The 26,055-nt window shown below is 36.9% G+C and overlaps 1 protein-coding gene across 1 annotated transcript in view; it reads right to left on the bottom strand.

The window, feature by feature from the left end:
• Positions 1 to 26,055, bottom strand: part of MCUR1 (mitochondrial calcium uniporter regulator 1) — a 131,446-nt gene that overhangs the window by 26,850 nt on the left and 78,541 nt on the right. Inside the window, exon 3 of the mRNA XM_074202102.1 lies at positions 2,969 to 3,138. Coding sequence (XP_074058203.1) covers positions 2,969 to 3,138 — 170 coding nt within the window. The remainder of the gene's footprint in view (positions 1 to 2,968; positions 3,139 to 26,055) is intronic.

Genomic DNA, 26,055 nt, shown 5'->3' with positions numbered 1-26,055 from the left:
TCTTTGTCAGCACACACACACACACACCCACACAATAGCTCCACTGCAAGTTCATCTTTCTTTCATTGTCAGCACACACACACACACACACACACACAATAGCTCCACTGCTAGTTCATCTTTCTTTCATTGTCAGCACATGCGTGCACACACACACACACTCCACTGCTACTTCATCTTTCTTTCATTGTCAGCACACACACACAATAGCTCCACTGCTAGTTCATCTTTCTTTCATTGTCAGCACACGCGTGCACACACACACACACACTCCACTGCTACTTCATCTTTCTTTCATTGTCAGCACACACACACACACAATAGCTCCATTGCTAGTTCATCTTTCTTTCATTGTCAGCACACACACACACACACCCACACAATAGCTCCACTGCTAGTTCATCTTTCTTTCATTGTCAGCACACACACACACACACACACAAACACACACACACAATAGCTCCACTGCTACTTCATCTTTCTTTCATTGTCAGCACACACACACACACACACACACACACACACAATAGCTCCACTGCTACTTCATCTTTCTTTCATTGTCAGCACACACACACACACACACACACAAGCTCCACTGCTATTTCATCTGACTTTCATTGTCAGCACACAGCACACACACACACACACTCACAATAGCTCCACTGCTACTTCATCTGACTTTCATTGTCAGTGCACACACACACACACACACACACACACAATAGCTCCACTGCTACTTCATCAGACTTTCATAGACAGCACACACACACACACACACACACACACAATAGCTCCACTGCTAGTTCATCTGACTTTCATTGTCAGTGCACACACACACACACACACACACACACACACAATAGCTCCACTGCTAGTTCATCTTTCTTTCATTGTCAGCACACACACACACACACACAATAGCTCCACTGCTAGTTCATCTTTCTTTCATTGTCAGCACACGCGTGCACACACACACACACACACACTCCACTGCTACTTCATCTTTCATTGTCAGCACACACACACACACACACAATAGCTCCACTGCTAGTTCATCTTTCTTTCATTGTCAGCACACACACACACACACACACACACACACAATAGCTCCACTGCTACTTCATCTTTCTTTCATTGTCAGCACACACACACACACACACACAATAGCTCCACTGCTAGTTCATCTTTCTTTCATTGTCAGCACACACGTGCACACACACACACACACACACTCCACTGCTACTTCATCTTTCATTGTCAGCACACACACACAATAGCTCCACTGCTAGTTCATCTTTCTTTCATTGTCAGCACACACGTGCACACACACACACACACACAATAGCTCCACTGCTACTTCATCTTTCTTTCATTGTCAGCACACACACACACACACACACAATAGCTCCACTGCTAGTTCATCTTTCTTTCATTGTCAGCACACACACACACACACAATAGCTCCACTGCTACTTCATCTGACTTTCATTGTCAGTGCACACACACACACACACACACACAATAGCTCCACTGCTAGTTCATCTGACTTTCATTGTCAGTGCACACACACACACACACACACACACACAAACAATAGCTCCACTGCTACTTCATCTTTCATTGTCAGTACACACACACACACACAATAGCTTCACTGCTAGTTCATCTTTCTTTCATTGTCAGCACACACACACAAACAATAGCTCCACTGCTAGTTCATCTTTGTTTCATTGTCAGCACACACACACACAATAGCTCCACTGCTAGTTCATCTTTCTTTCATTGTCAGCACACACACACACACAATAGCTCCACTGCTAGTTCATCTTTGTTTCATTGTCAGCACACACACACACACACAATAGCTCCATTGCTAGTTCATCTTTCTTTCTTTGTCAGCACACACACACACACACACCCACACAATAGCTCCACTGCTAGTTCATCTTTCTTTCATTGTCAGCACACACACACACACACACACACAATAGCTCCACTGCTACTTCATCTTTCTTTCATTGTCAGCACACACACACATAGCTCCACTGCTACTTCATCTTTCATTGTCAGCACACACACACACACACACACACACACACAATAGCTCCACTGCTACTTCATCTTTCATTGTCAGTACACACACACACACACACAATAGCTTCACTGCTAGTTCATCTTTCTTTCATTGTCAGCACACACACACACACACACACACACAATAGCTCCACTGCTAGTTCATCTTTCTTTCATTGTCAGCACACACACACACACAATAGCTCCATTGCTAGTTCATCTTTCTTTCTTTGTCAGCACACACACACACACACACACACAATAGCTCCATTGCTAGTTCATCTTTCTTTCTTTGTCAGCACACACACACACACACACACACACAATAGCTCCACTGCTACTTCATCTTTCTTTCATTGTCAGCACACACACACACACACACACACAATAGCTCCACTGCTACTTCATCTTTCTTTCATTGTCAGCACACACACACACACACACACACACACACACACACACTAGCTCCACTGCTACTTCATCTTTCTTTCATTGTCAGCACACACACACACACACACACACACACACACACACACACAAACACACAGCTGACCAGGGGTATTGAGCTACAAGAGAACCCCTTAGGTTCCTTCCAGCTCTAAGTCTGATCCTCTGTTCCTATTTATTGGATTGTCAGAAATAAACCAAGAGTGGTGATGCATGAGCCCAAGTCTGAGGGTGGCTGCTATAGACTCAGGTATGCTGTAACTTGTTATTCTTGGGTTTTTAAAGCAGCATAGTAATGAAAAGATGACAACTTGGAGTACAAGAAACCAAGTGGAAACCCAAACAATAAATAAAAAGGGGTATTTGAAACCAACCTTGAATGTTCATTAGAGATTATTGGGGCTGGATGTTCATCCACATTCCCAGTTTAGGGACAAAAACATATCACATAAGTGTCACATAAGTGGGAAATTCCAAGTGAATGTAACCCATCAAGATTCTGGGTGTCTGGGTCTTTTTGTTGCCAATAAGTTCAGTCTCTGCATTCATGAGATCATGAGAACATACAAAAGTCTCCTGAATAGACCGAGTAAGGGCTTGATGAAGAGTACAGTATACCTATGGTATACAAAAAAAAAAAAATAGAATGCATTTATTGTGTTTCAAATCAGTGTTTTGAGAAATTTTGGGGTTCTGGGTATTTTTCTATTCTCCACCCCTCCCCCACTACACAAATCATATGCCAGAGTTTCATCCTAAACCTGGGTCTGATTTAGAGATTTAACCTTTATTTTAAATTTACTTTAGTAACAAAATTGTTTTTTTTTTTTATCATTTCTTATATATAGCAGTATCCTGCCATTATGGATGAGAGCTGGGGCATTAGAATCTGGAAGATCAGGGTTCAAGTCCTCCTCCTTGTCCTGGACAAGTCTCCTGACTTCAAGGTATTTCATCACACACACACACACACATACTCCTCCCTCCTTTTCCAGCCTCCATCCTAAAGAGAAAAAGCTGTTCCATTAATCCCAAATTCTTTTACTAAGGAAAAGGAGAAAGAAAGGTCATTCATCATATAAGATCCCCTGCCTCAGAGAAATGGGAATAACTCTATTCCTTTTTGTCCCTTGCTTGAATTGCTTAAAACCCTGAGAAAATCCTCCTTGGAACCCAAACCTCAATAGATACCAAAGTTTGTTTTTCCTTCATTAGAATCTCTACCTTCACTTCTTTCCCAGGCTAATACCCCTTTACTAACTATATTTTCTTCCTTTCCCAAGTCTTGACCCATTAGTGAATCTTTGCAACTCTATGTTGTCTTCTCTTGAGTCATTGGCCCCCTTAAGATATCACCAATCACTCCCTTCTGAGCCTCAGGCTTGGATAACTCTGATCATCCAGTGCCTTTGCTCTTTCACACATACTGCTGAACAAAGCTGTATAAAATCACTAAACCATACAGACTGGATCCACTTTAAATTTGTTATATAAACTCTGCTGGACCCTCATTATTGCAAGTCAGTCCCTTTACACTTTCTTAATTCACTGTTCCATTCACCACAACTTCTTCCAAACCTTTTCATCCCTCTTCAAATCTTTTACAGTTCCTCTTCATCCCCATCATCCTTCAGCTAAGAACCTTGCCTCAACACTTTACTGAAAAAACTAACAACCTTTACTGAGAGCTCCATCTTCCCTCCCTCCCCCGCAACTTTATCTCACATCATCCAGATGCTTTCTGTTACTACCTTCTCTATCCCATCCCACATGAAAGAGTCTTATTTTTGTGAACTAATCTGTGTCAGAGACATTACTCAGACAAGTAAATAAATAAATCACTAAGGTATCATAGTCAATAAACAAGCATTTATTAAGAGCTTACTGTATTCCAGCAGTGGACTGAACATTGTAGATACAAAGAAAAGTAGAAACAGTCTCTGCTTTCTAGGACAGAACTTGAAAACAAATGGGTACACATATAAAGTAGATGAAAGGTCATTTTAGGAATACAATAGTATCTCTACCTACTTTTTTTTTTGCAAGGCACTGGGGTTAAGTGACTTTCCCAAGGTCACACAGCTAGGTAATTGTTAAGTGTCTGATGCCAGACTCAGGTCCTCCTGACTCTAGGACAGTGCTCTATTCACTGTGCCAACTAGCTGCCCCACTACCTTCTCATGACAAAATTTACAGTCATTGTATTATGTTATTATATGAAATGTTAAAATGATAACTATGATAGAAATGTTAAAAAGAGGAAAAACATGAATAAAATACTAACAATACACAAGAAAAAATTCAGAAAGGTTTCCAAACAATGTGATTTTGTTATTATAGGGTTAAATTTAACAGATTTTGAGCTGAAAGGATTTAAGAGGAAAAGAGACCTAGAAAGACTAAATATCTTTCTGTAATGATTTGATTCTGTATTTTTGTTCAAAATTACACAGGTGGTGGGGGCAGCTAGATGGTGCAGTGGATAGAGCACCGGCCCTGGAGTCAGGAGTACCTGGGTTCAAATCTGGCCTCAGACACTTAATAATTGCCTAGCTGTGTGGCCCTGGGCAAGCCACTTAACCTCATTGCCTTGCAAAAACAAAATTACACAGGTAGTAAGTAATAGAGGCAGGAATCAAACTCAACTCATCTGACTCAAAATCCTGCACTCTTTTTAACCCTATTTGACTGCTTTTTCAATCACTCAGGACTAGTCCAATTACTCAAATTCATTATGCTTTTAAAATTTTGCGCCTCAGGATGTTTCCTCTGCTCTAAAACTTGTTATGAAATCCTACTCAACCTTCAAAGCTTGGATTAATTGCAATATCCTCTATAATACCTTTGCTAATTTCTTCCAGCCAGAAATGATCCTATCCATTCCAAGCATCTCTATAGTTTCCACCACTCAAATAATGTGGAAATTTATTACTTATATTAGGGATCTCTTAATATGTCTTATCTCCTTTACTAAGCTATCAATTCCCTGAAGTCAGAACTGTCTTGTCCAACTGTTTATCCTTCACAGTACTTACAGTGTATGACACTCAGCAGAGATTCAATATTTGCTGAATTAATTTTTTTTTTGGTGGAGGCAACCAGGTTTTCCTTAAGTCCCAATTAAAATCTCACTTTCACCAGGAAGCTATTAGAGCCTTTCCTCACCGATTTTTCCAATTTATTTCATGTATGTCTCTCCATGTGATCGTGAGCTCCTCAAGAGCAGAGACTGTGTAACCTTAGAGTCTGTCCCCAGCACTTCGTGCAGTGCCAGGTGGGTCAATGTTCATTGACTAAACCTCTCAGTGCTCAGGCTACTCTCCAAGACTATGAATCATTGAAAGTATGTCAACTTGTGTTAGCAGAGGGTATGCTGTGTACCAAATAAGTCACCACACTAAGACCTGTACCTAATCCTTGTGTAGATCACTGTCAGATAGGGAGGGGTACAAGATTTAGAGAAGGCCCAGTCTTCATGGAACTTGTGGTATAGAGGAAAGATGCTGTCTACACAAAAAGCCCTGACCAAGGTAGTACAAAATAACATTTATTTCCTCCTATAGAATATTTCTGTAAAGTACAAACTCTAGCAGATGTCAGCAAGCTGGAAAAGAGACTTCATTTTCCAAGAGACTCCAATGGACTTCTTCACCAATGTCCTAGATACTACTTCATCTTGGAAAATCACTTGAGCTCTGGATATTAATCTAATGTTTGTCCTTTATACTTGAAGAAAACGGGGGAAGCTAGGTGGTGCAGTGAATAGAGCACTGGTCTTGGAGTCAGGAGTACCTGGGTTCAAATCCAACCTCAGACACTTAATAATTACCTAGCTGTGTGGCCTTGGGCAAGCCAATTAACCCCATTGCCTTGAAAAAATATCTAAAAACATACTTGAAGAAGACCACAACATCAGAGAGGTGATGCCATGACAAGTAAGTGAATTGGATTTGAATGAGGGGTGCTGTGCTAAGTCACCAGACTCACTTTCTCCTCCAGTCATCTGGATCCAGTGACCAGATTATGAATCAGGATGACTGGAGATGGTCCTGGATCTGAGGCAATCAGGATTAATTGATTTGCCCAAGTCATACAGCTAGCTAGTAAGTGGCAAGTTCTGAGGCTGGATTTGACCTTGGATCCTCCTGACTCCAGGCCTGGTCTCTATCCACTGCACCACCTAGCTGCACAATGAAAATGTATTAACAGAGGTATGGAAGAAACAGAAGATCTGTCATATTCAGACATGATATCTGCCACACCAATGTCAGTTCTGAGCCCTACATTTTAGAAAGGAGACTGACAAACTGTTGGTACATTTTGAGGAAATCTGAGGAAATCATGTCATTTAAGGACTGGTTGACAAATCCAAGGCCACTTGACCCAAAAAAGAAAAGGCTTAGAAGAAACATTAACAGTCCTCAAAAATCTGAAAGATGGTCATTTGTAAAAAACATTAGTCTTATTTTACTAGAATCAACATAGAAATTTCCAAAAGGCAAATTCATTTGTAATCAAGGGTAAGAATTCTCAGCCATTAGAGATGGCCCAAGTGATATAGGTGGCTTTGGGAGGTAGTTAAGTTATCCCAGACTTATTTTAGAGGGAACTACTGTTCAGATATGAGATAGTACAAATGACTTTTTACAGTTCCCTTACCACTCTGAGATTCTAGGATCCTAGGAAATTGCCAGGAATAGAATGGATTAGATTCTAGGTATAGACTGCTATCCTAAAAGAAATTATGTACCTGGCAATGATTTTAAAATAATACACTTGTCACACTCACTGAAACACAGACTATATTCAGCATGTTTCTAAATGAATATTGTTGTACAGTATTATTGTATATCCAATATGGAACCAGATTGAAACGTAATTGGGATATATGTGTAACAAAATTGAAAATAATGTTAATTTATGGTTTTCCAAAGCCAATATTATATATATATATATATATATATATATATATATATATATATATATATATATATATATTTTGGTTGAATCTGTTTCTATTTGAGTTTTATTCCCAGAGAAGAGCCATGATGTGTCTTCCTCCTCTCAAAGGGCTTAGAATAACTGCACTAGAAAGTTAAATGATATATATATATATGTATATATATATATATATACATATATATATATATATATACCTCCATCAATTACCGAGATATTGCAAACTCATCTCATAGTCTTTCTGTTTCTGCAAAGACAGCTATTTGCTCCAGCTGAATATGGACTAATTTCAAGTCACTAGTTGAGCTCTGGAAGTCACACATAGAGAGTACCCTCTGCCCCTGGAGCTCCTACCTCTGATTGGCACATTACTCCCCAGAAGTTCCTTTAAGGAGGGTTCCCAGACTTGCCAGCTCTTCACTATATCCTTAGGATAAACTCCTCTGGGCCTCTCCTTCGTGTCCAGGTCCCTCCCCACCCTCCCTTTTCAACTCAGCTTCCTTTTATGTCTTTTCTTCTCCATTAGAATGTAGACTCCTTGAAGACAGAAATTGTCTTTCTTTTTGCTTGTAATTTTCTAGTACTTTCTTGTTGACTGACTGAATAAATATTGGGTATCTGGACCTCCTGTGAAGGACCAACCTAGAGCCTTCTTGTTCAGGAGGCTTATTGCCTAAAATTTGACTATAGATTGATGAACTTTTTCAGACCATCTGTTAAAGTACTAAGAATTATGATCATTGATCATAGGTGATATATTCACCCTAAAATCACAAGTTATTATTGAGGTATTACATGAAAAGATGCATTAAAACTTATTCCAGCTTTAGGACATAGTAGCTTTTTGACCATGGGAAAATCACATTTTAACAATTTTTCTTTCTGCTTGAAAAACAAGCAATGTTTTTCGTATGGCAATTGTGAATGAAGTACTTTATAAACTTTAATATAGTGTAGATGAGTGAGTTATGAACAACTGAATATGAACAACTTTATTAGGAGCAAGCCACAACCTCACTGAGTCTCTTCTCACATCTTCAGTAGTAGATTAATAAATGAAGAGAGACTTTGCAAGCCTTACAATAGACTATTCAAGAGAGCTGTTGGGGTGGCTAGGTGGCATAGTGGATAAAGCACCGGCCTTGGAGTCAGGAGTACCTGGGTTCAAATCCCGTCTCAGACACTTAATAATTACCTAGCTGTGTGGCCTTGGGCAAGCCACTTAACCCCATTTGCCTTACCAAAAAAAAGAGAGCTGTTAAGAATGATTACCAGAGGGGCGGCTAGTAAGATAGTTTATCAGTATAGATCTCTGAGCAACTAGGTGGCACAGTGGATAGAGCACGGGCCCTGGAGTCAGGAGTACCTGAGTTCAAATGCGGCCTCAGACAATAATTACCTAGTTGTGTGGCCTTGGGCAAGCCACTTAACCCCATTTGCCTTGCAAAAACCTAAAAAAAAAAAAAGAAAAGAAAAAAAGAATGATTACCACAAAAATGCAAGCAGAATGCTATATGATAGACAAGAAGAGAAAAATTACCAAACTGATGGAAAGTTTACTGAACAAGGTAAAATTTCTATTAGGGTTTCCTGGATAAGTAGCTATTCCATGGGTAGCTAGGTTTTGTTGTATTTAGAGCACAGGGATTATCCCAGAAAGACTCATTTTCCTGAGTTCAAACCTAGACTCAAATCTGAACTCAGATCCTTATAAACTGTGTGACCCTGAGCAAGTCACTTAACCCTATTTGTGCCACTTTCCTTATCTGTAAAATGATCTGGAGAAGGAAATGACAAACCATTCCAACATCTCTAAGAAAACCCCAAATGGGATCATTAGAGAGTTAGATATGACTGAAAAATGACTTAACAACAATAAGATATTCAGCAGGCAAAGAGGTGGTGGTAGCACTTTTCACCATAAGGATTGTTGCATGATAACAAAGGCACAATGATGTGGGGTATGTATGAAATTTAACAAATAATTAGAATGGAATACATGGTAGTGAGTACTCTGAGACTGTCAAATCATAGATTTAGTACTAGAAGGGAGCTCAGTGATCATTTTATCCAACTTTCTAAGGTCATAGTGCTGATAAATGGCAGTGCAAGGATTTGAATATAGATATTCTGACCTCAAATCTAGCATTGTTTCACCTACACTAATTTGACTAATTTGTGCAAAAGAGATACTATTCAAATAAATGAATTTAAAAAACATTTATTAAGTGCTTGCTATTTTCAAAGCACTATGCTGAATATTGGGAATGATGATGATGTTTGTGCTTCATCTCAAAAAAAGACGTTGACATTAGAGAGGTGATGCCTTGCATGTGAATTGGATTTGAGTGAGGGTTGCTGTGCTAAGTTACAAGCCTCATTCTCTTCCTCAGAGTAACCTGGATTCAATGTCCAGATATGAATTAAGACTAACTGGAGATGGCTCTGGATGTGAAGCAATCAGGGTTAATTGACTTGTCTAAAGTCACACAGCTAATAAGTGGCAAGTGTCTAAGGCTCGATTTGAACTTGGATCTTCTTGACTCCAGGGCTGGTGCTCTGTCCTCAGTGCCACAAAAAAGAAGTTTTAGTCATGACCAATGGAAAGACCCCCATGGTATTTAGGTTACTGCCACCCTGTAGATAGTAGTATCTTTTGAAATGGTATCTTTAATGAAAAAATATTAATTTCTGACCCTGAACCATTTGACAGAGCCAAGGACTTTTCCTGGTTCTTGTAGCTTTGGTTGTTGAGGCAGCTGCTACATCACTTGCAAAAGTAGTTGCCAGATATGATCTCCAGAAAGGCTGATGATGGCTTAAGGTGTTTGTTGTAAGTAAGATCAATGGTCTAGGGGGAATTGGGGCTCTTAGGTTTCCTTACACATTGATTACAGTTTGTGCAAAGCATTTTGTAAACTTTGTAAACTCTGCTATATCTCCCTTCTGTTTGTACCACAGTCAAATGGCCCTTTCTCCTGCAGCCCAGTTTCCATCGTACTTCCTCAGCCTTCTTCCTTCCAGGTACCTTCTCTATCACTGCTGGGATGATGGTTTCTCTAGGTCATTCTCCTTCTTTTTTTCCCTTCATTATTAGCATTTATTGATTTCTCAAGCTGAAAAAATTGGTCAGTGAGCTCCAGCCCAACACTGGTTAGAATTTGAAAAGCATTTTAAAGTTTGCAAAGTACTCTCATTGTATTGGCTATATGACTGGATAAGTTGACCTCAGACAAGTTGCAGAGCAGGTATGGACCTGCATTGGTAGAAGACATTGCATCACCAAAATTTCCTCATATCAAGAAAATTACTAGTCTTTTTAACTTGTTTATTTATTGCCTATTTTTTGCTCCTCAAATTTATCACATTTACATAATTTGAAAAATAGCACCATGCATGTATAACATTCTGCAAATGGGGCCATTCAGGATAACTATTTTGGAACAAATATCCTGGAGAATGATGCTCCTAAGATACCCAGCTTCCATTAAAAATATTTACACCAACGAGGTCCTTAGTTTGGTCATGCTTATGAGGTATTACACATGTATAAGACATTTTGGTTTCCAGAAAGTAAGTTTGCTTATTTGTTCACATATAATTTATTGATCTATTGCAGTAATTCTGATAGCTGTAGCCCATGAGTTGGGAAGCATAGTTTTAGAATGTAAGTGAAATCAAAGTCCAAGGTTCTTTAATCAATTTGTTTATAAATGAAATTCCATATTTCAAAGGCTAGTTCCCTAAAGGCTTCCACTCCTAAAAGGGAAATATACTTTGTCCTACAATATGAGTAGTTCTCTTCCCAACTTAGGGAACTGTAGCAATCTAGAGGTATGTTTTATCTCATATCTTTTATTCAATACAGATTAAGTTCTATGATTTAAACTTGAATAATGCTTTTAGGGATTGAAATAAGACATAAGGGGCAAAAAGGTGGCACAGTGGATAGAGCACCAGCCCTGAAGTCAGGAGGACCTGAGTTCAAATCTGGCCTTAGACATTTAATTATTAACTGTGTGTCCTTGGGTAAGTCACTTAACCTCATTGCTTTGCAAAAACACCAAAAACATAATTTTCAATTTAAAAAAGTCCATTTATTTTGATAATAGAAAAATCAATGAGAAACTCAATTATAATTATTTAAAGGTTATATTTCATAACTCTTCTCCATACAGCATCATCAGAACAATATTAGTTTTAAAAAGATTAGTGTTTGCTTGCTTCAGGTGGAGCTTGGGGCCATCAAAAGAACTGTGTGAATTTTGAAAGACAACCCATTTCATTTTTCTCATCTCTTCAATTCTAGATTCAACTTATTGTCCATTTTCAGTATCCATGCAAGGTTGAGTTCTATGGGTTGTCCATCTAATTGCATATCATAAATTGGATAAGAATTCTTGGTCTTCACTCCTTTTTTCACTTCTTAACTCTTTGAATTTTACTTTTGTCCTAATCCCTTTACTAAAATTGTTAGCAATGTTTTAATTTAATTTAATTTTTATTTTATTTTATTTTTTATTTTTTGCAAGGCAATGGAGTTAAGTGGCTTGCCCAAGGCCACACAGCTAGGTAATTATTGTCTGAGGTCAGATTTGAACTCAGGTACTCCTGACTCCAGGGCCGGTGCTCTATCCATTGCGCCATCTAGCCGCCCCAATGTTTTAATTTTAAATAAGATTTTATTGTTATCTTTGTTTTAATATCACTTAAATTTCCATCTATATCCCTCTCCTTTCCCAGAAATCTAATTTTTATTATAACAATAAAAATCATCATAAACAATTTTTTTAAAAGAAAAGAGAAAGTAAAGTCTTGAATAGGTTTACAATCCATTTGAATTGCTGTTACAGTGGCAATGATCTTATGGGGAAAAGTGGTAATTAGCCTGAACATACCATCTATGGAAAATGATAAGGTATGGGGAAACCATGAGATAATTTAATATGCTCTGTGTTAAAAGGGAGAGTTGGATTATTTTTTGCCCTATTGAATGATCTCATTCACCAAGGGAATCATGGAAAAGTTTTTAGTGAGTATAATTTTAATCATCTGGGGGTGAGGAAGTATTACCTAACTGACCTTAAATTCTGTATCTTTTATTGAAGTTCCTTATGGATCAAGTTTCTTTCTAAGATAGGAAATTGATTTTCTTTGGTCTTGCTTTTTCTTTTTTGTTTATGGATTGAAGAAGAATATCCTAATACTGAATTAGATACTTGTTGAATACTAAAAGAGGCTATTCTTTGCTTCATTTCTTTCTTACCTGCCTTAATCTCTGAGACACCTGAGGGTCTTGCCCTACTAGTTTGATTTTTTTTTTGACCAAGTAAAATGGTTATTCTTTACTTCTTTACCTCGTCTCAGCTATCCTTCATCACTGAATGGGGGTTCAGTTAAATTGAGACCTGTTAAAAGATCTTGGTTCACAAAGGCCAAGGTCTCCTACTGCATCCAGGGCCATCTTCAGTAGTCTTGATTCATGCCTGGTCACTGGTCCCAGATGAATAGCATAGAATGTTTGTCCTTCATTCTTTTTTATGTATTTTTATTTTTTCCTTTTATTAAATATTTTATTTGAGTTTTACAATTTTCCCCCCAATCTTACTTCCCTCCCCCCACGGAGTGCAATCTGTCGGTCTTTAATTTGTTTCCATGTTGTACATTGGTCCAAATTGAGTATTATGAGAGAGGAAATCATATCCTTAAGGAAGAAGCAAAAAGTATAAGAGATAACAAGATCAGACAATAAGATATCTTTTTTTTCAAATTAAAGGGAATAATCCTTGAATTTTGTTCAAACTCCACGGCTCTTTATCTGGATACAGATGGTATTCTCCATTGCAGACAGCCCAAAATTGTCCCTGATTGTTTTACTGATGGAAATCCATCAAGGTTGATCATCACCCCCATGTTGCTGTTAGGGTGTACAGTGTTTTTCTGGTTCTGCTCATCTCACTCAGCATCAGTTCATGCAAATCCCTCCAGGCTTCCCTGAATTCCTGTCCCTCCTGGTTTCTAATAGAACAATAATGTTCCATGACATACATATACCACAGTTTGCTAAGCCATTCCTCCATTTTTAAGGACATTTAATTGATTTCCAATTCTTTGCCACCACAAACAGGGCTGCTATGAATATTTTTGTACAAGTGATGTTTTTACCCTTTTTCATTATCTCTTCAGGGTATAGACCCAGTAGTGGCATTGCTGGGTCAAAGAGTATGCTCATTTTTGTTGCCCTTTGGGTGTAGTTCCAAATTTCTCTCCAGAAAGGTTGGATGAGTTCGCAGCTCCACCAACAGTGTAATAGTGTCTCACATGTCCCACAACCCTTCCAACAATGATCATTATCCTTTTTGGTCATATTGGCCAGTCTGAGAGGTGTGAGGTGGTACCTCAGAGAAGCTTTAATTTGCATTTCTCTAATAGTTATTTAGAGCAATTGTTCATATGTCTATGGATTGCTTTGATCTCATCTGTAAATTGCCTTTGCATATCCTTTAACCATTTGTCAATTGGGGAATGGCTTTTTAAAAAAATATGACTCCGTTCTCTGTATATTTTAGAAATGAGTCCTTTGTCAGAATTATTAGTTGTGAAGATTGTTTCCCAGTTTACTACATTTCTTTTGATCTTGGTTACGGTGGTTTTATCTGTGCAAAAGCTTTTTAATTTAATATAATCGAAATCATCTAGTTTGTTTTGGATGTTCTCCATCTCTTCCTTAGTCATAAACTGCTCCCCTTTCCATAGATCTGACAGGTAAACTCGTCCTTGATCTTCTAATTTGCTTATAGTATTGTTTTTTTATGTCTAAATCCTGTATCCATTTGGATCTTCTCTTGGTACAGGGTGTGAGGTGTTGGTCTAATCTAAGTTTCTTCTATACTAACTTACGATTTTCCCAGCAGTTTTTATCAAAGAGAGAGTGTTTTTTCCCAATAGCTGGATTCTTTGGGTTTATCAAACAGCAGATTACTATAATCATTTCCTACTATTGCACTTGGTCTATTCCACTGATCCACAACTCTATTTCTTAGCTAATACCAAACAGTTTTGATGACTGATGCTTTATAATATAATTTTAGATCAGGTAGGGCTAAGCCCCCTTCTTTTGCACTTTTTTTCATTAAATTCCTGGAAATTCTTGTTTGTCCTTCATTCTTGAAGAAGACTATGATATTATTTTTCAGCAGAAATTGAAGAACCTGAATTAGGTGGGACCAGTGCTGTGTAAGGATGAGCCTAGCTTCCTTCTCCCCCAGGGGGCTGAGGTGGTATGCAGGTGGTATCCACAAGTATTGGATAATATGTTTATATATTTGATCTTGCTACAGAAAGGGAAAATTAATACTATAGTATTAAAATGAAATTTTCTTAAGAATTTCTTCCTATTTGAGTTTCCCACATACTAGAGCATTTTTTTTTATTTTAACCACTGAACTGCTATGATTAAAAAGCTGCTGTTTTCTCTTAACCTTGAACTTTCTGAGCCTGGGATCTCTAGGGGTAACTATTAGTCCTCATTACCTTTGTTTTTTTTTTAATTTTTTTTTTAGGTTTTTTGCAAGGCAATGGGATTAAGTGGCTTGCCCAAGGCCACACAGCTAGGTAATTATTAAGTGTCTGAGGCTGAATTTGAACTCAGGTACTTCTGACTCCAGGCCCATGCGCTATCCATTGCCACCTAGCCACCCCCATCATTACTTTTGTAACAATGACAGTTTTTCTGACTTTCTGTTTTTCATTTCTGGCCCCAGTACAGATTTACTGAAGCAAAAAAAAAAGGGGGGGAGGGGGATCTTTGGTCTCTTTAAGAAATAAGATTTCCCTCTTTGTTTTGTTTTAGATTAGTTTAAATGACTTTGAAATGAAAGCAACCATTTAAGAAAAAACAACTAAAGCTTCCAAACTTATTTGTAATTTGAAAAATCTAGGAGGAATGATAGAAACTACAAGTGAAGGATTTGACTAGTCAACACTTGGCGCATGTGACTCCTCCTATTTGGTCAACAGCTCAAGCTCAGACTATCTCTGCTATATCTCCCTTCTGGTTGTACCACAGTCAAATGGCCCTTTCTCCTGCAGCCCGGTTTCCAGGGTACCTCCTCAGCCTCCTTCTTCCCAGATACCTTCTCTATCACTGCTTTAGGTTATTAAATAAATGTACAATTCTAATGATTAGATACTGGAGTGTGCTAGAACTAGTTCAAACTGATTAATGATGGAGAGTGAACCTAACAGTGTATCAGGTATACATTTTCCCTTCCAGTGAGCCATTGACTAGCACATTGCTAGTTAGAACTAATTTATGGAAAGTATTTTTCATCTGTTGTTAGTGTAGTTAGTACTGCATCAACTATTTTATAATTTTCTTCTCCTTTGCCAGGTTACAAAAATTTTAGGCCTTTATAGTAAAGGTTGTACAACATTCTAGATAACTGCTACTAACTACACTAAATATTTTTATAAAGTAAGAGTCCTTTAAGAGCTTTGTTTCAGGTACTGATATTTATACAAATGAATAGAAATAAAACTAGTCCAGCTAGTATTTGTTCCCTTATTCTTTTAGCTGCTAGGTGGCCCAGTAGATAAAGTGCCAGGCCTAGAGTCAAAAGACTCATATTCCTGAGCTTAAATCTGGCCTTAGACATAAGGTCCCAGTATGACTGTGTGTCACTTAACCCTCTTTGCCTCTGTTTCTTCATCTGTAAAATGAACTGTAGAAGGAAATGGCGATCTACTCCACTCTTTGCCAAGATAAACTAAAATGGGATCATAGAGTAGATATGACTGAAACAACTAAACTACAACTTAGGAAACACCACTGTATATTTTTTTTAGGTTTTGGGAAGGCAAATGGGGTTAAGTGGCTTGCCCAAGGCCACACAGCTAGGTAATTATTAAGTGTCTGAGACCGGATCTGAACCCAGGTACTCCTGACTCCAGGACTGGTGCTTTATCCATTGCACCACCTAGCCGTTCCACCACTATATTTTTCTAAGTCTCAGTTTTCCATCTGGAAAGTGGTGGTAATATTATGTGGATCAAATGTGATATACACAAAACACTTCATCATCCTTTAAGCATTCTATATATATATTATTATATATATATATATATTATATATATTATTTATCAATTGGGGAATGGGTCTTATTTTTTTTATAAAGTTGACTAAGTTTTCTATGTTTGAAAAATGAGGTCTTTATCAGAGAAACTTGTTTCAGTATTTTTTCTCACAGTTACTATTGCTAGCTTATTACCCTCTATACTAGTCCCCCATCCCCATTTACTCTATTCTCTCTCTCTCTCTCTCTCTCTCTCCTTTCACCCTGTCCCTCCTCAAAAGTGTTTTGCATCTGACTACCCCCTAGCACAATCTTCTCTCTCATGCATCCCTCTTCCCCATCCTTTTCCCTTCTTACTTTACTCTGGGGTAAGAAAGATTTCAAAATCCATTTAAGTGTATGTTATTCTTTCTCTGAGCCAGTTTTGATGAGAGTAAGGATAACTTACTCCCCCTCAACTCCCTTCTCTCCCACTCCCCTGCAATAACTTTTTCTTGCTTCATTTTGTCTCCTTTCCCTTACTCCCAGTACATTTCTTCCCCCCCCACCTTAACTTCATCTTTTTAATATATTAGCCACCTATACCTTGTCTATGTATGTTTCTTTCTAACTGTCCTAATAAATGAAAAAATTATGAATTATCAGTATCATCTTTCCATGCAGGAAAATAAGCAGTTCAACATCATTAAGTCCCTTATGATTTACCTTTCCTGTTTACCTTTTTATGCTTCACTTGAGTCTCATATCTGGAGATTAAATTTTCTGTTCAACTCTTGTTTTTTTAATCAGGAAACTTTGAAAGTCCCCTATTTTATTGAATATTCATATTTTCCCCTAAATGAGTGTATTCAGTTTTCCTGGGTAGTTAATTCTTGGTTGTAATCCAAGCTCTTTTGCTTTCTGGAGTATTATATTCTAAGCCCTATGAGCCCTTAATGGAGAAGCTGCTAATTCTTGTATTATCCTGACTGTGGCTCCATGATTATTGAATTGTTTCTCTCTGGTTTCTCACAATATTTTCTCTTTGACCTGGAACTCTGAAATTTGGCTATAATTTTCCTAGAAGTTTTCATTTTGGAATTTCTTTGAGGCAGTGATTGGTCAATTTTTTTCAGTTTCTATTTTACCTTATGCTTCTAGAACATCAGGGAAGTTTTCCTTCATAATTTCAGAAAAGATGATGTCTAGATTCTTTTTTTGATCAAGGATTTCAAGTAGTCCAATATTTTTTTGATCAAGGATTTCAAGTAGTCCAATAATTTAAAAAATTATCTTTCTTGGAGGCAGCTAGGTGGTGCAGTGGATAGAGTACCGGCCCTGGAGTCAGGAAGATCTGACTTCAAATCTGGCCTCAGACACTTAATAATTACCTGGCTTTGTGACCTTGGGCAAGTCACTTAATCCCATTGCCTTGCAAAAAACCCAAACCAAACCAAAACAAAATTATCCTCCCTGTATCTATTTTCCAGATCAGTTGTTTTTCCAATGAGATATTTCACATTTTCTTCTAGTTTTTCATTCTTTTTTGTTTTATAACTTCTCACAAAGTCATCAGCTTCCTTTTACTCAATTCTATATTTTAGGGAATTATTTTCTTCGGTTAGCTTTTGTATCTTCTTTTTCATTTGACCAAAACTTCTTTTTAAGACCTTCTTTTCCTCATTGACTTTTTGAACCTCTTTTTCTATTTGACCTAGTCTGGTTTGTAGATGTTATTTTCTTCAGTATTTTTAGTGTCTCCTTCACTAAGCTGCTGACTTGATTTTTTATGATTTTCCTGCATGATCTCATTACCCTTCCCAATTTTTCCTCTATCTCCCCTTACTTGATTTTCTAAATCCTTTTTGAACTCTTCTATGGCCTAAGACCAATTCCTATTTTTTCTTGGAGGCTTTGGATGTAGAAGCTTTGACTTTGTTATCTTCTGAGTGTGTATTTTGATCTTCCTTATCACCATAGTAACTATGATCAGTTTTCCCCATTCTGTTGTTTGCTCATTTCCCCAGCCTATGACTTGAATTCAACTCTTTGTTAAGGTGTGACTCTTCTTCCAGGGTGGAGGGTACCATCCCAAGCTTTGGGTATCTTTGCTGTTTTCAGAGATACTTCTAGGGATTCACAAGTTTTCAATTCTCCCAAGATCTTATGATCTAAGGACAGGTTTTTACTACTGTCCTGGTCTGTGCTCTGGTCTATGGGTGACCACAAGCACTCCTTTCTACCTTTGATCTGTGAGGAGGGTTCTCAATTTAAAATAGAGATTATGATACCAACAAACTTTCCAGGTTTTAGTGATAAAATTAAGTAATATTTATATAACACTTTGTAAACTTTAAATGTACTATGTAAAGTCTAGCTATTATTATTATTATTATTATTATTATTATTATTATTATTATTATTATTATTATTATTATTATACCTATATGAAGTTCCAGGAACTGTGTGAGATATAGGAGAGGTGAAGTAAAAAAGAACCTGTTACATGTCCACAAGGAGTTTACATTCTACTGGGGAGATGTAGAATGCTGGGGCAGCTAGTTCTGTTGTGCAACTGCTCCTCATCTTGGGAGTGGCGCCCCAGACTGCAAGATCTGAGTATGAACAAAGCAACAGAGTCCTGCCTCAGTGATAGTAAAGAGACCCCTGCAGTCTCCTTCTGATGCCCTTACCATTGTGGACTGAGATATTTAATCTTTCTAAGTCTTTTTTTTTTCCTCTTAGGTCTCTCCCAGCTCAAAGTCCGTTAAATTTGACCCCATAGTAACAAAATCACACTGTTTGAGTATCTATCTGAACTTTTTTCTTTTTTGTATTTGTTAATATTTTATCCATTTTTTCTTTTTTTTTTTAACATCTTTATCACTATTTACAATGGCTGTAAATTTTGTCATGAGAGAGAGAGGGCTGAAAAAATAGAGATACTTATATATGCTTAAGATGATCTTTCATCTACATTTGTTTTCAAGTTCTCTTTCTGAAAGCAGAGACTGTTTTTACTTTTCTTTGCATCTGCAGTACTCTGTCCAGTGCTGGAAGCACTTAATATATGCTTGTTTATTGATTATGGTACTTTAGTGATTTATTTATTTATCTATGTCTCTACTGACTCAGGTTAGTTCACAAAACTAATAAATCTATACTCAGGCCTAATTAATACAGGTTTTTTTTTCTTGTAATTATATCATTATGAGTAGTAAGGTCTGGCTTTTAAAGAAAGAGGACTAGCAGCTGCAGGAGAAAAGGGAATTCTCTGGTATACAAGATGCCATTATTGCTTATTTTAGGCTTTCTTTTTTTTTATTTTAGGCTTTCAAAGGACACTGTGGAAGGTGACTAAAGGGATAAATAAGGTTCTTTCTCTTCCATTTCCTTGTCATTTAATGACACACCTCTTTGGTGAATCATTAGGCTTAATTGAGATGGCCATCATGGCTAGGAGCACTTTAATAGAAAAACTACCACCTTCAAAGAAAAAATACAGCTTTGAAACAGGAAGTAGTCCCTTTCTGTGTACTTCTCATATTTTTTTGAATAAGAATTTGTTTCTAAAATTATTTTTACAATGCATAAAATATCTTGATTGTGATAGGATGCCTTGGAAAGGCTATCTGTAGCAAAGGTATTTTGTACAGGTTAGTATTTAATCTTTTGCTAAGGTACTATTCCTTTGTTTCATTTTTTAAAAAATTTATTTAAGGTAAGGGGTTAAGTCACTTGCCCAAGGTCACACAGCTAGGCAGTTATTAAATGTCTGAGGCTGGATTTGAATTCAGGTACTCCTGACTCCAGGGCTGGTGCTCTATCCACTGTGCCACCTAGCTAACCCTAGCCCTTTCATTCTTAAAGGCTCTACAAATTCTGATAATGCCTTCCAAATTGGAAAGGTTTTAAGCATCTAGGCCTAGTGTTAGACAATGCCTATCATTTGAGGACCATCCTAGCCAAGGTCATTACTTTGTACAGTTTGTATTTATGCAATATTATGTTGATTCTCCCCTGTAGAATGTAAACTCCCTGTTGACATGTAACAAGTTCCTTTTGACTTCAGCTCTTCCATATCTCACAGTTCTTGGAACTTAGTATAGGTATAATAATAATAGCTAGACTTTTCATAGTATATTTAAGGTTTACAAAGTGTTATATAAATATTACTTAATTTTATCACTAAACCTTGGAAAGTTGTTGCTTTCATAATCTCTATTTTAAAATGAGGAAGCTGAAAGGTTAAGTGACTTACCCAGGGTCACATAGCAAGTAAGAGTCAGAGACCACATTTGAAGTCTGTCTTCCTGACTTCAGGCCCAGTGTTTTATCCATTCTATTACCTAACTTCTTTTCATTTTTGAATGAATGAGTTAACAGAAGGTTGAGTTATTCAACTAGAATAAACTGTGAAACTATATTCTAAAGCATGGAGGGATAATGATTTTATTTGATTGAAAAAGTACTAATACTAATGATATTGCAGGTAATTTTAAGTAAGGAAGAAATTTGAGTGGAATAGAAGAATATACTTTCCTTGCCTAGTGATAGACTAAATTACTTTCCTTTTCAAAGGGCAGAAAAGAATTTGAGAAGGGACAACATTTGGAATTTTTCTAATTGTTACCTCTCTTTTGAAGTTTCAAGGTGTAGAATGTATTTTAATTGAAAGAGAATGTGTGTTGGCTTTAAATTTGGAGTTGTATTTCAAGATACACATTACAAATCACTTTTCTATTTCTATCAACTGCATTCTAAACTATAGGATATCTTGTACAGTGGATAATTACACTGATTGAAATCTGTAATTAACAAAGTTGTGAATAAGATTCTGAAGTTTGTTGATTATGTCACCTACATACACCTGCTCACAAAACAGACTCAACCTGTTCTTGTGTTTGCTCCCACTCCTTGAGTTTCATAGGTCACAATCATTACCTAAAAAAATTGTTAGTAGATACCCTGACTCTCTTATGTTAAGATAAGAAACTTTTTATTTTTTATCCTTTCTTTTTACTACTCCCCAAGAACATCCATATTAAAATTTTGAAATGGTATCAGATATTCCAGTGAGGGATTTAGGGAGAGGAAAAGTAATTGAAAAAAAATTAAAGTATTGGCTCTGAGTAACCAAGAGATACATCCCATAGTAACAAAAGTTTGGGGTCTGGGAATCAATTATAGAAATGTCTAAATCCTTTGGAAGTCTTAGGTGAGCAGGCAACATGATCTTGCATTGGCTCACCGCAGATACTCTGCAAAGGGGAGTAATATTTTACCCACACATACTTTTTTTTACCCATGCAAAACTACCTGTTTTGCCTTCAGAGCTCTGTCTGCTCCCGAGCTCTGGGCTGCTTCTTGGATTGTTTCCAGGAGAGAGATATAGCCTTTTGAACCCACAAGAGACATGAAATGTCTTAATGGAACCTACAGGAGGAGTCTTCTAGATGGTAATTTAATGCAAGTACAAGTAATGAAATACTCTATAATTAATGCAAGTATAAGTAACAAAGCACTCTATTAGATTCATTCTTTTCTAGTTTATTAAAACTTAGTTGATTAGGTGGTTATTTATAAAGCTGAAAGGGACTTTAGATGCCATCTAGTCCAACCTCATTGAAGAAACTATCCCAGAAAAAAGTGATTTGTCCAAAGTTGTAAAAGTAGTGACATGGACAAAATTTGAATTTGGGTCCTCTTAGTGCTCTTTTCAACCTACTATATGACCTATTAAAAATATTTGGGTTTTTAGGACAATAACTGAGAATAATCAAGACTTCATTTCACATGATGCTTGTGGCCCAGAGAACATCAATTTCTTTTATTGATGTTATTTGGCTTTTTAAAATTTTTATTATGAATTTAATAATCATCAGAAGCATGAACATTTCATCATACAAAGAGGAAAAAAGAACTTTAACCAAATGTTAAATTTAGCATGGTGGTAATAGAATTACTCTGTTTATATTCCCTTCTGAAAATTTTTTGTTTCCTTCTGCATTCATTTATCTACACTCTGTGTTTTCCAATGTTTTATTGATGTTCCTTCCTATTTTTCTTCTGGATTGCTATCAGTATCTACTAGTCACTAGTTCACCCTCACCCTTCTAATAGAAATCCTCCATTTATAACAAATAAGTATGGTTGAACAAAACAAATCAACACTTTGGTCATGTTTGAATATATGTATATGTATATGTATATGTATATGTATATGTATATGTATATGTATATGTATATGTATATATATATATATATATATATATATATATTTTGTATTTTGTATTGTTTTTTAGGTTTTTGCAAGGCAAAGTGGCTTGCCCAAGGCCACACAGCTAGGTAATTATTGTCTGAGGCCAAATTTGAACTCAGGTACTCCTGACTCCAGGGCTGGTGCTCTATCTGTTGCACCGCCTAGCCGCCCCATATGTTTGACAAATATTTCATTCTGCTCTTTGAGTGTATCATCCTTCTTTCTGCCAAGAATGGAATGGCAGACTTGATCATTAGTCTTCTGAGATCATGACTGATCACTGCATTAACCAAAGTCCTGAAGTCTTTCAAAGTTGTTTACCTTTCATATTATTATGGATAGCTTATTAATTTTTTCCTGGTTCTGTTTATTCACTTTGTATCTATTCATCCAAGAGTTTCTAAATTTTTCAGAATTTTTCATATTTATCATTTTTTTTTAAAGTTCAAATATTTTGTCTCTTTGTTTTTCCAACTATATGCCATGGTAGTTTTTACCAATAATTTTTTTCTCAAGGTTTTGAATTTTGTTTTTCTCCCTACCTCCCTTCCCTCCCCCTGACAGAAAGCATATAGGCTCTGATATAGGCTCTACATTTTTAACCATTCTGAACATAGATCCATATTGATCATGTTGTGAGAGAAGAATGGAAGAAAGAAAACATAAGAGAGAAGAAAAATTGTCTTTACTTATTGCATTGCTGAAATAAATAAGTCTATCCTAATTAATTCACCCCATTGTTGTTAGTGTGTATAATGTTCTTCTGGTTTTGCTCATTTCACTCAACATCAGTTCTTGCAAGTATTTCTAAGTTATTTTGAAGTTCCATCCCTAATGATTTCTTATAGAGCAATACACACACATCACATATATATATATACCATAATTTGTTCAACAATTCCCCAACCAATGGGCATCTCCTTCCAATTCTTTGCCACTACAAAATATATTCACCATTCCTTATGGTGTAAGAAGCAGTGTCAAAGATAGTTGGTGACACAGTGGACAAAACACTAGGGTTGGAGTTAAGAAGACCAGAATTCAAATCTGACTTTAGTCACTAAGTAGCTGTGTGATCCTGGGCAAATCACTTAACCTTAATTTCTATATCTGTAAAATGGGGAATAATGATTACACCTACCTCTCAGGGTTGTCATGAAGATGAAGTAATTGTAAAATAATTCTTAGCACAATTATTTATATGTGGTATTCCCCTTCCCTTCTCGAGCTTATTTAGCCTTTTCCCCAATTGAGACACTGTTTCTCAATTTTTTGCTTTAAAAAAATGCAACTATGATTGTTTTTGTTCATTTGTGTTCTTTGGGGTAGGCATCATAGTAACATTCCTGAATCAAAGGATATGAAAAATAAAGGACCTTTCTGGATATCATTCCAAACTGCTTTCTTGATAGTTTAGGCATCAGAACCTTTTTTTTTATCTCAGGTTGTTTAGTAGGATACTTTATTCCTCTAATCCTAAAAACAATTTGTATAATCAAATCAAATCCATAAGCATATATTAAACAACTACTATGTTCCAGATACTGTGTTAAGTGCTAGGGATATAAAAGAAAGGCAAAAAAAGCCTTTGTCCTCAAGGTTTCACAGGGACAGAAACCCTACAGACAACTATGTATAAACAAGATCCCTCTCCCTCTCCCCCTCCCCTCTTCCTCTCCCTCCCCCCACCCAGGTAATTTCAGAGGGATGTTGATAGTGCTAAGGGGACTGGGCAAATTTTGTAGAAGGGAGTTGAAGGAAGCCAGGGAACTCAGGAGGCAGAGAATCCCAGACATAAGGGACAGCAAGTAAAAATATATGGAGTATATTTTATATGAGGAATACATGAAAGACCAGAATTACTGGACCTTGGGAAAGGAGAGTAAGATGCAACATGATGAATACTGATCAGCAGGTCTCAGGTTTTCTGGTAGGCCAAAAGATACACAGATAGTTCCCTTGTCCCTCTGAGGCATTTCTTTGTGTAGTGATCTACTGGGAGCTGACTTTGTCCCTTGCTGTGGCTTTGATAGACTGACTGAGGTCCTATTGGCTTCAGATTTGTTTATTGAAGACCATAACTGATGTCAGGGTCACCTGGTGAGCCCCCAATCACAAAACCCACAGAATTCTGGCTTTCTTATTATATTAATAATATTGATGATGGTGGCTTTATGGTAGATTTATATAGCCCTGGACTGGATGGAGAAACTTACTGGTATTTCCTTTTGGTTTTGTTGGTCATTGCTTCATCCAATGCTCTTTTAAAAATCTTATTATTTAACATAACCCAGTTTTAAAATTTTTTTCCAATTACATGCAAAGGTAGTTTTCAGCAACCATTTAAAATATTTTATTTATTTTTCCAATTCTACACAATAGTAATTTTTGCCAATCATTTTTTGCAAGGTTTTGAGCTTTACAATTTTTCTCCCCCCCCAAAAGAAAGCAATCTGATACAGGCTCAACATTTGTAACTATGCTAATCATAGATCAATATTGAACATCAACAACCATTTAAAAATTGATATTTTATTTTTCCAATTATATGCTATGGTTATTTTTTTTTAGGGTTTTTGCAAGGCAAATGGGGTTAAATGGCTTTCCCAAGGCCACACAGCTAGGTGATTATTAAGTGTCTGAGACCGGATTTGAACCCACGTACTTCTGATTCCAGGGCTGGTGCTTTATCCACTGTGCCACCTAGCCACCCCTATGGTTGTTTTTTAAAAATTCATCCTTGCAAATTTATAAATTACACATTTTTACTCCAGCCTCCCTTCCTTCCCCCTCCCCCACCTTGGTAATGAACAGTCTGGTAAAAGTTGTACATGTACAGTTTGGTAAGGTTATGAATTCCCCATTTTTCTCCCTCCCTCTCTTCCCTTGACAGTGAATAATTTAATATAAGTTATATACGTATAACAATAGCATAACCCAGTTTAAGCTGCAATTGTCTTTACCAGAAATCCTAGGAATTTTAATTCAACTTTAGAATCAATGGCTGCTCATGCAAAAGGACACATATTGTTTTTCTTTTTTCTTCTGTAAAATTGCAAACTGCATGATTGCAAGTGAGATGTTGGTCTTAGTATATTTAGTGGTGTAATATTTATATTTTCCCAAGTTTCCTGGATAGGAAGTGTGACCCAATAAAATGAGAAAACTCCAAAGTTTACGTGACTCTCTCCCCATTGTATCTTGAGATATTCACAAAGGTTATACTTTTTTTTTGTTTTTAGGTTTTTGCAAGGCAAATGG

Source organism: Macrotis lagotis, chromosome X (assembly GCF_037893015.1).
Source record: "Macrotis lagotis isolate mMagLag1 chromosome X, bilby.v1.9.chrom.fasta, whole genome shotgun sequence".
NCBI lineage: Eukaryota > Metazoa > Chordata > Mammalia > Peramelemorphia > Peramelidae > Macrotis > Macrotis lagotis.
Note: the sequence above shows the minus strand (reverse complement) of the source record. Positions and strands in the feature narration are given on the sequence as shown.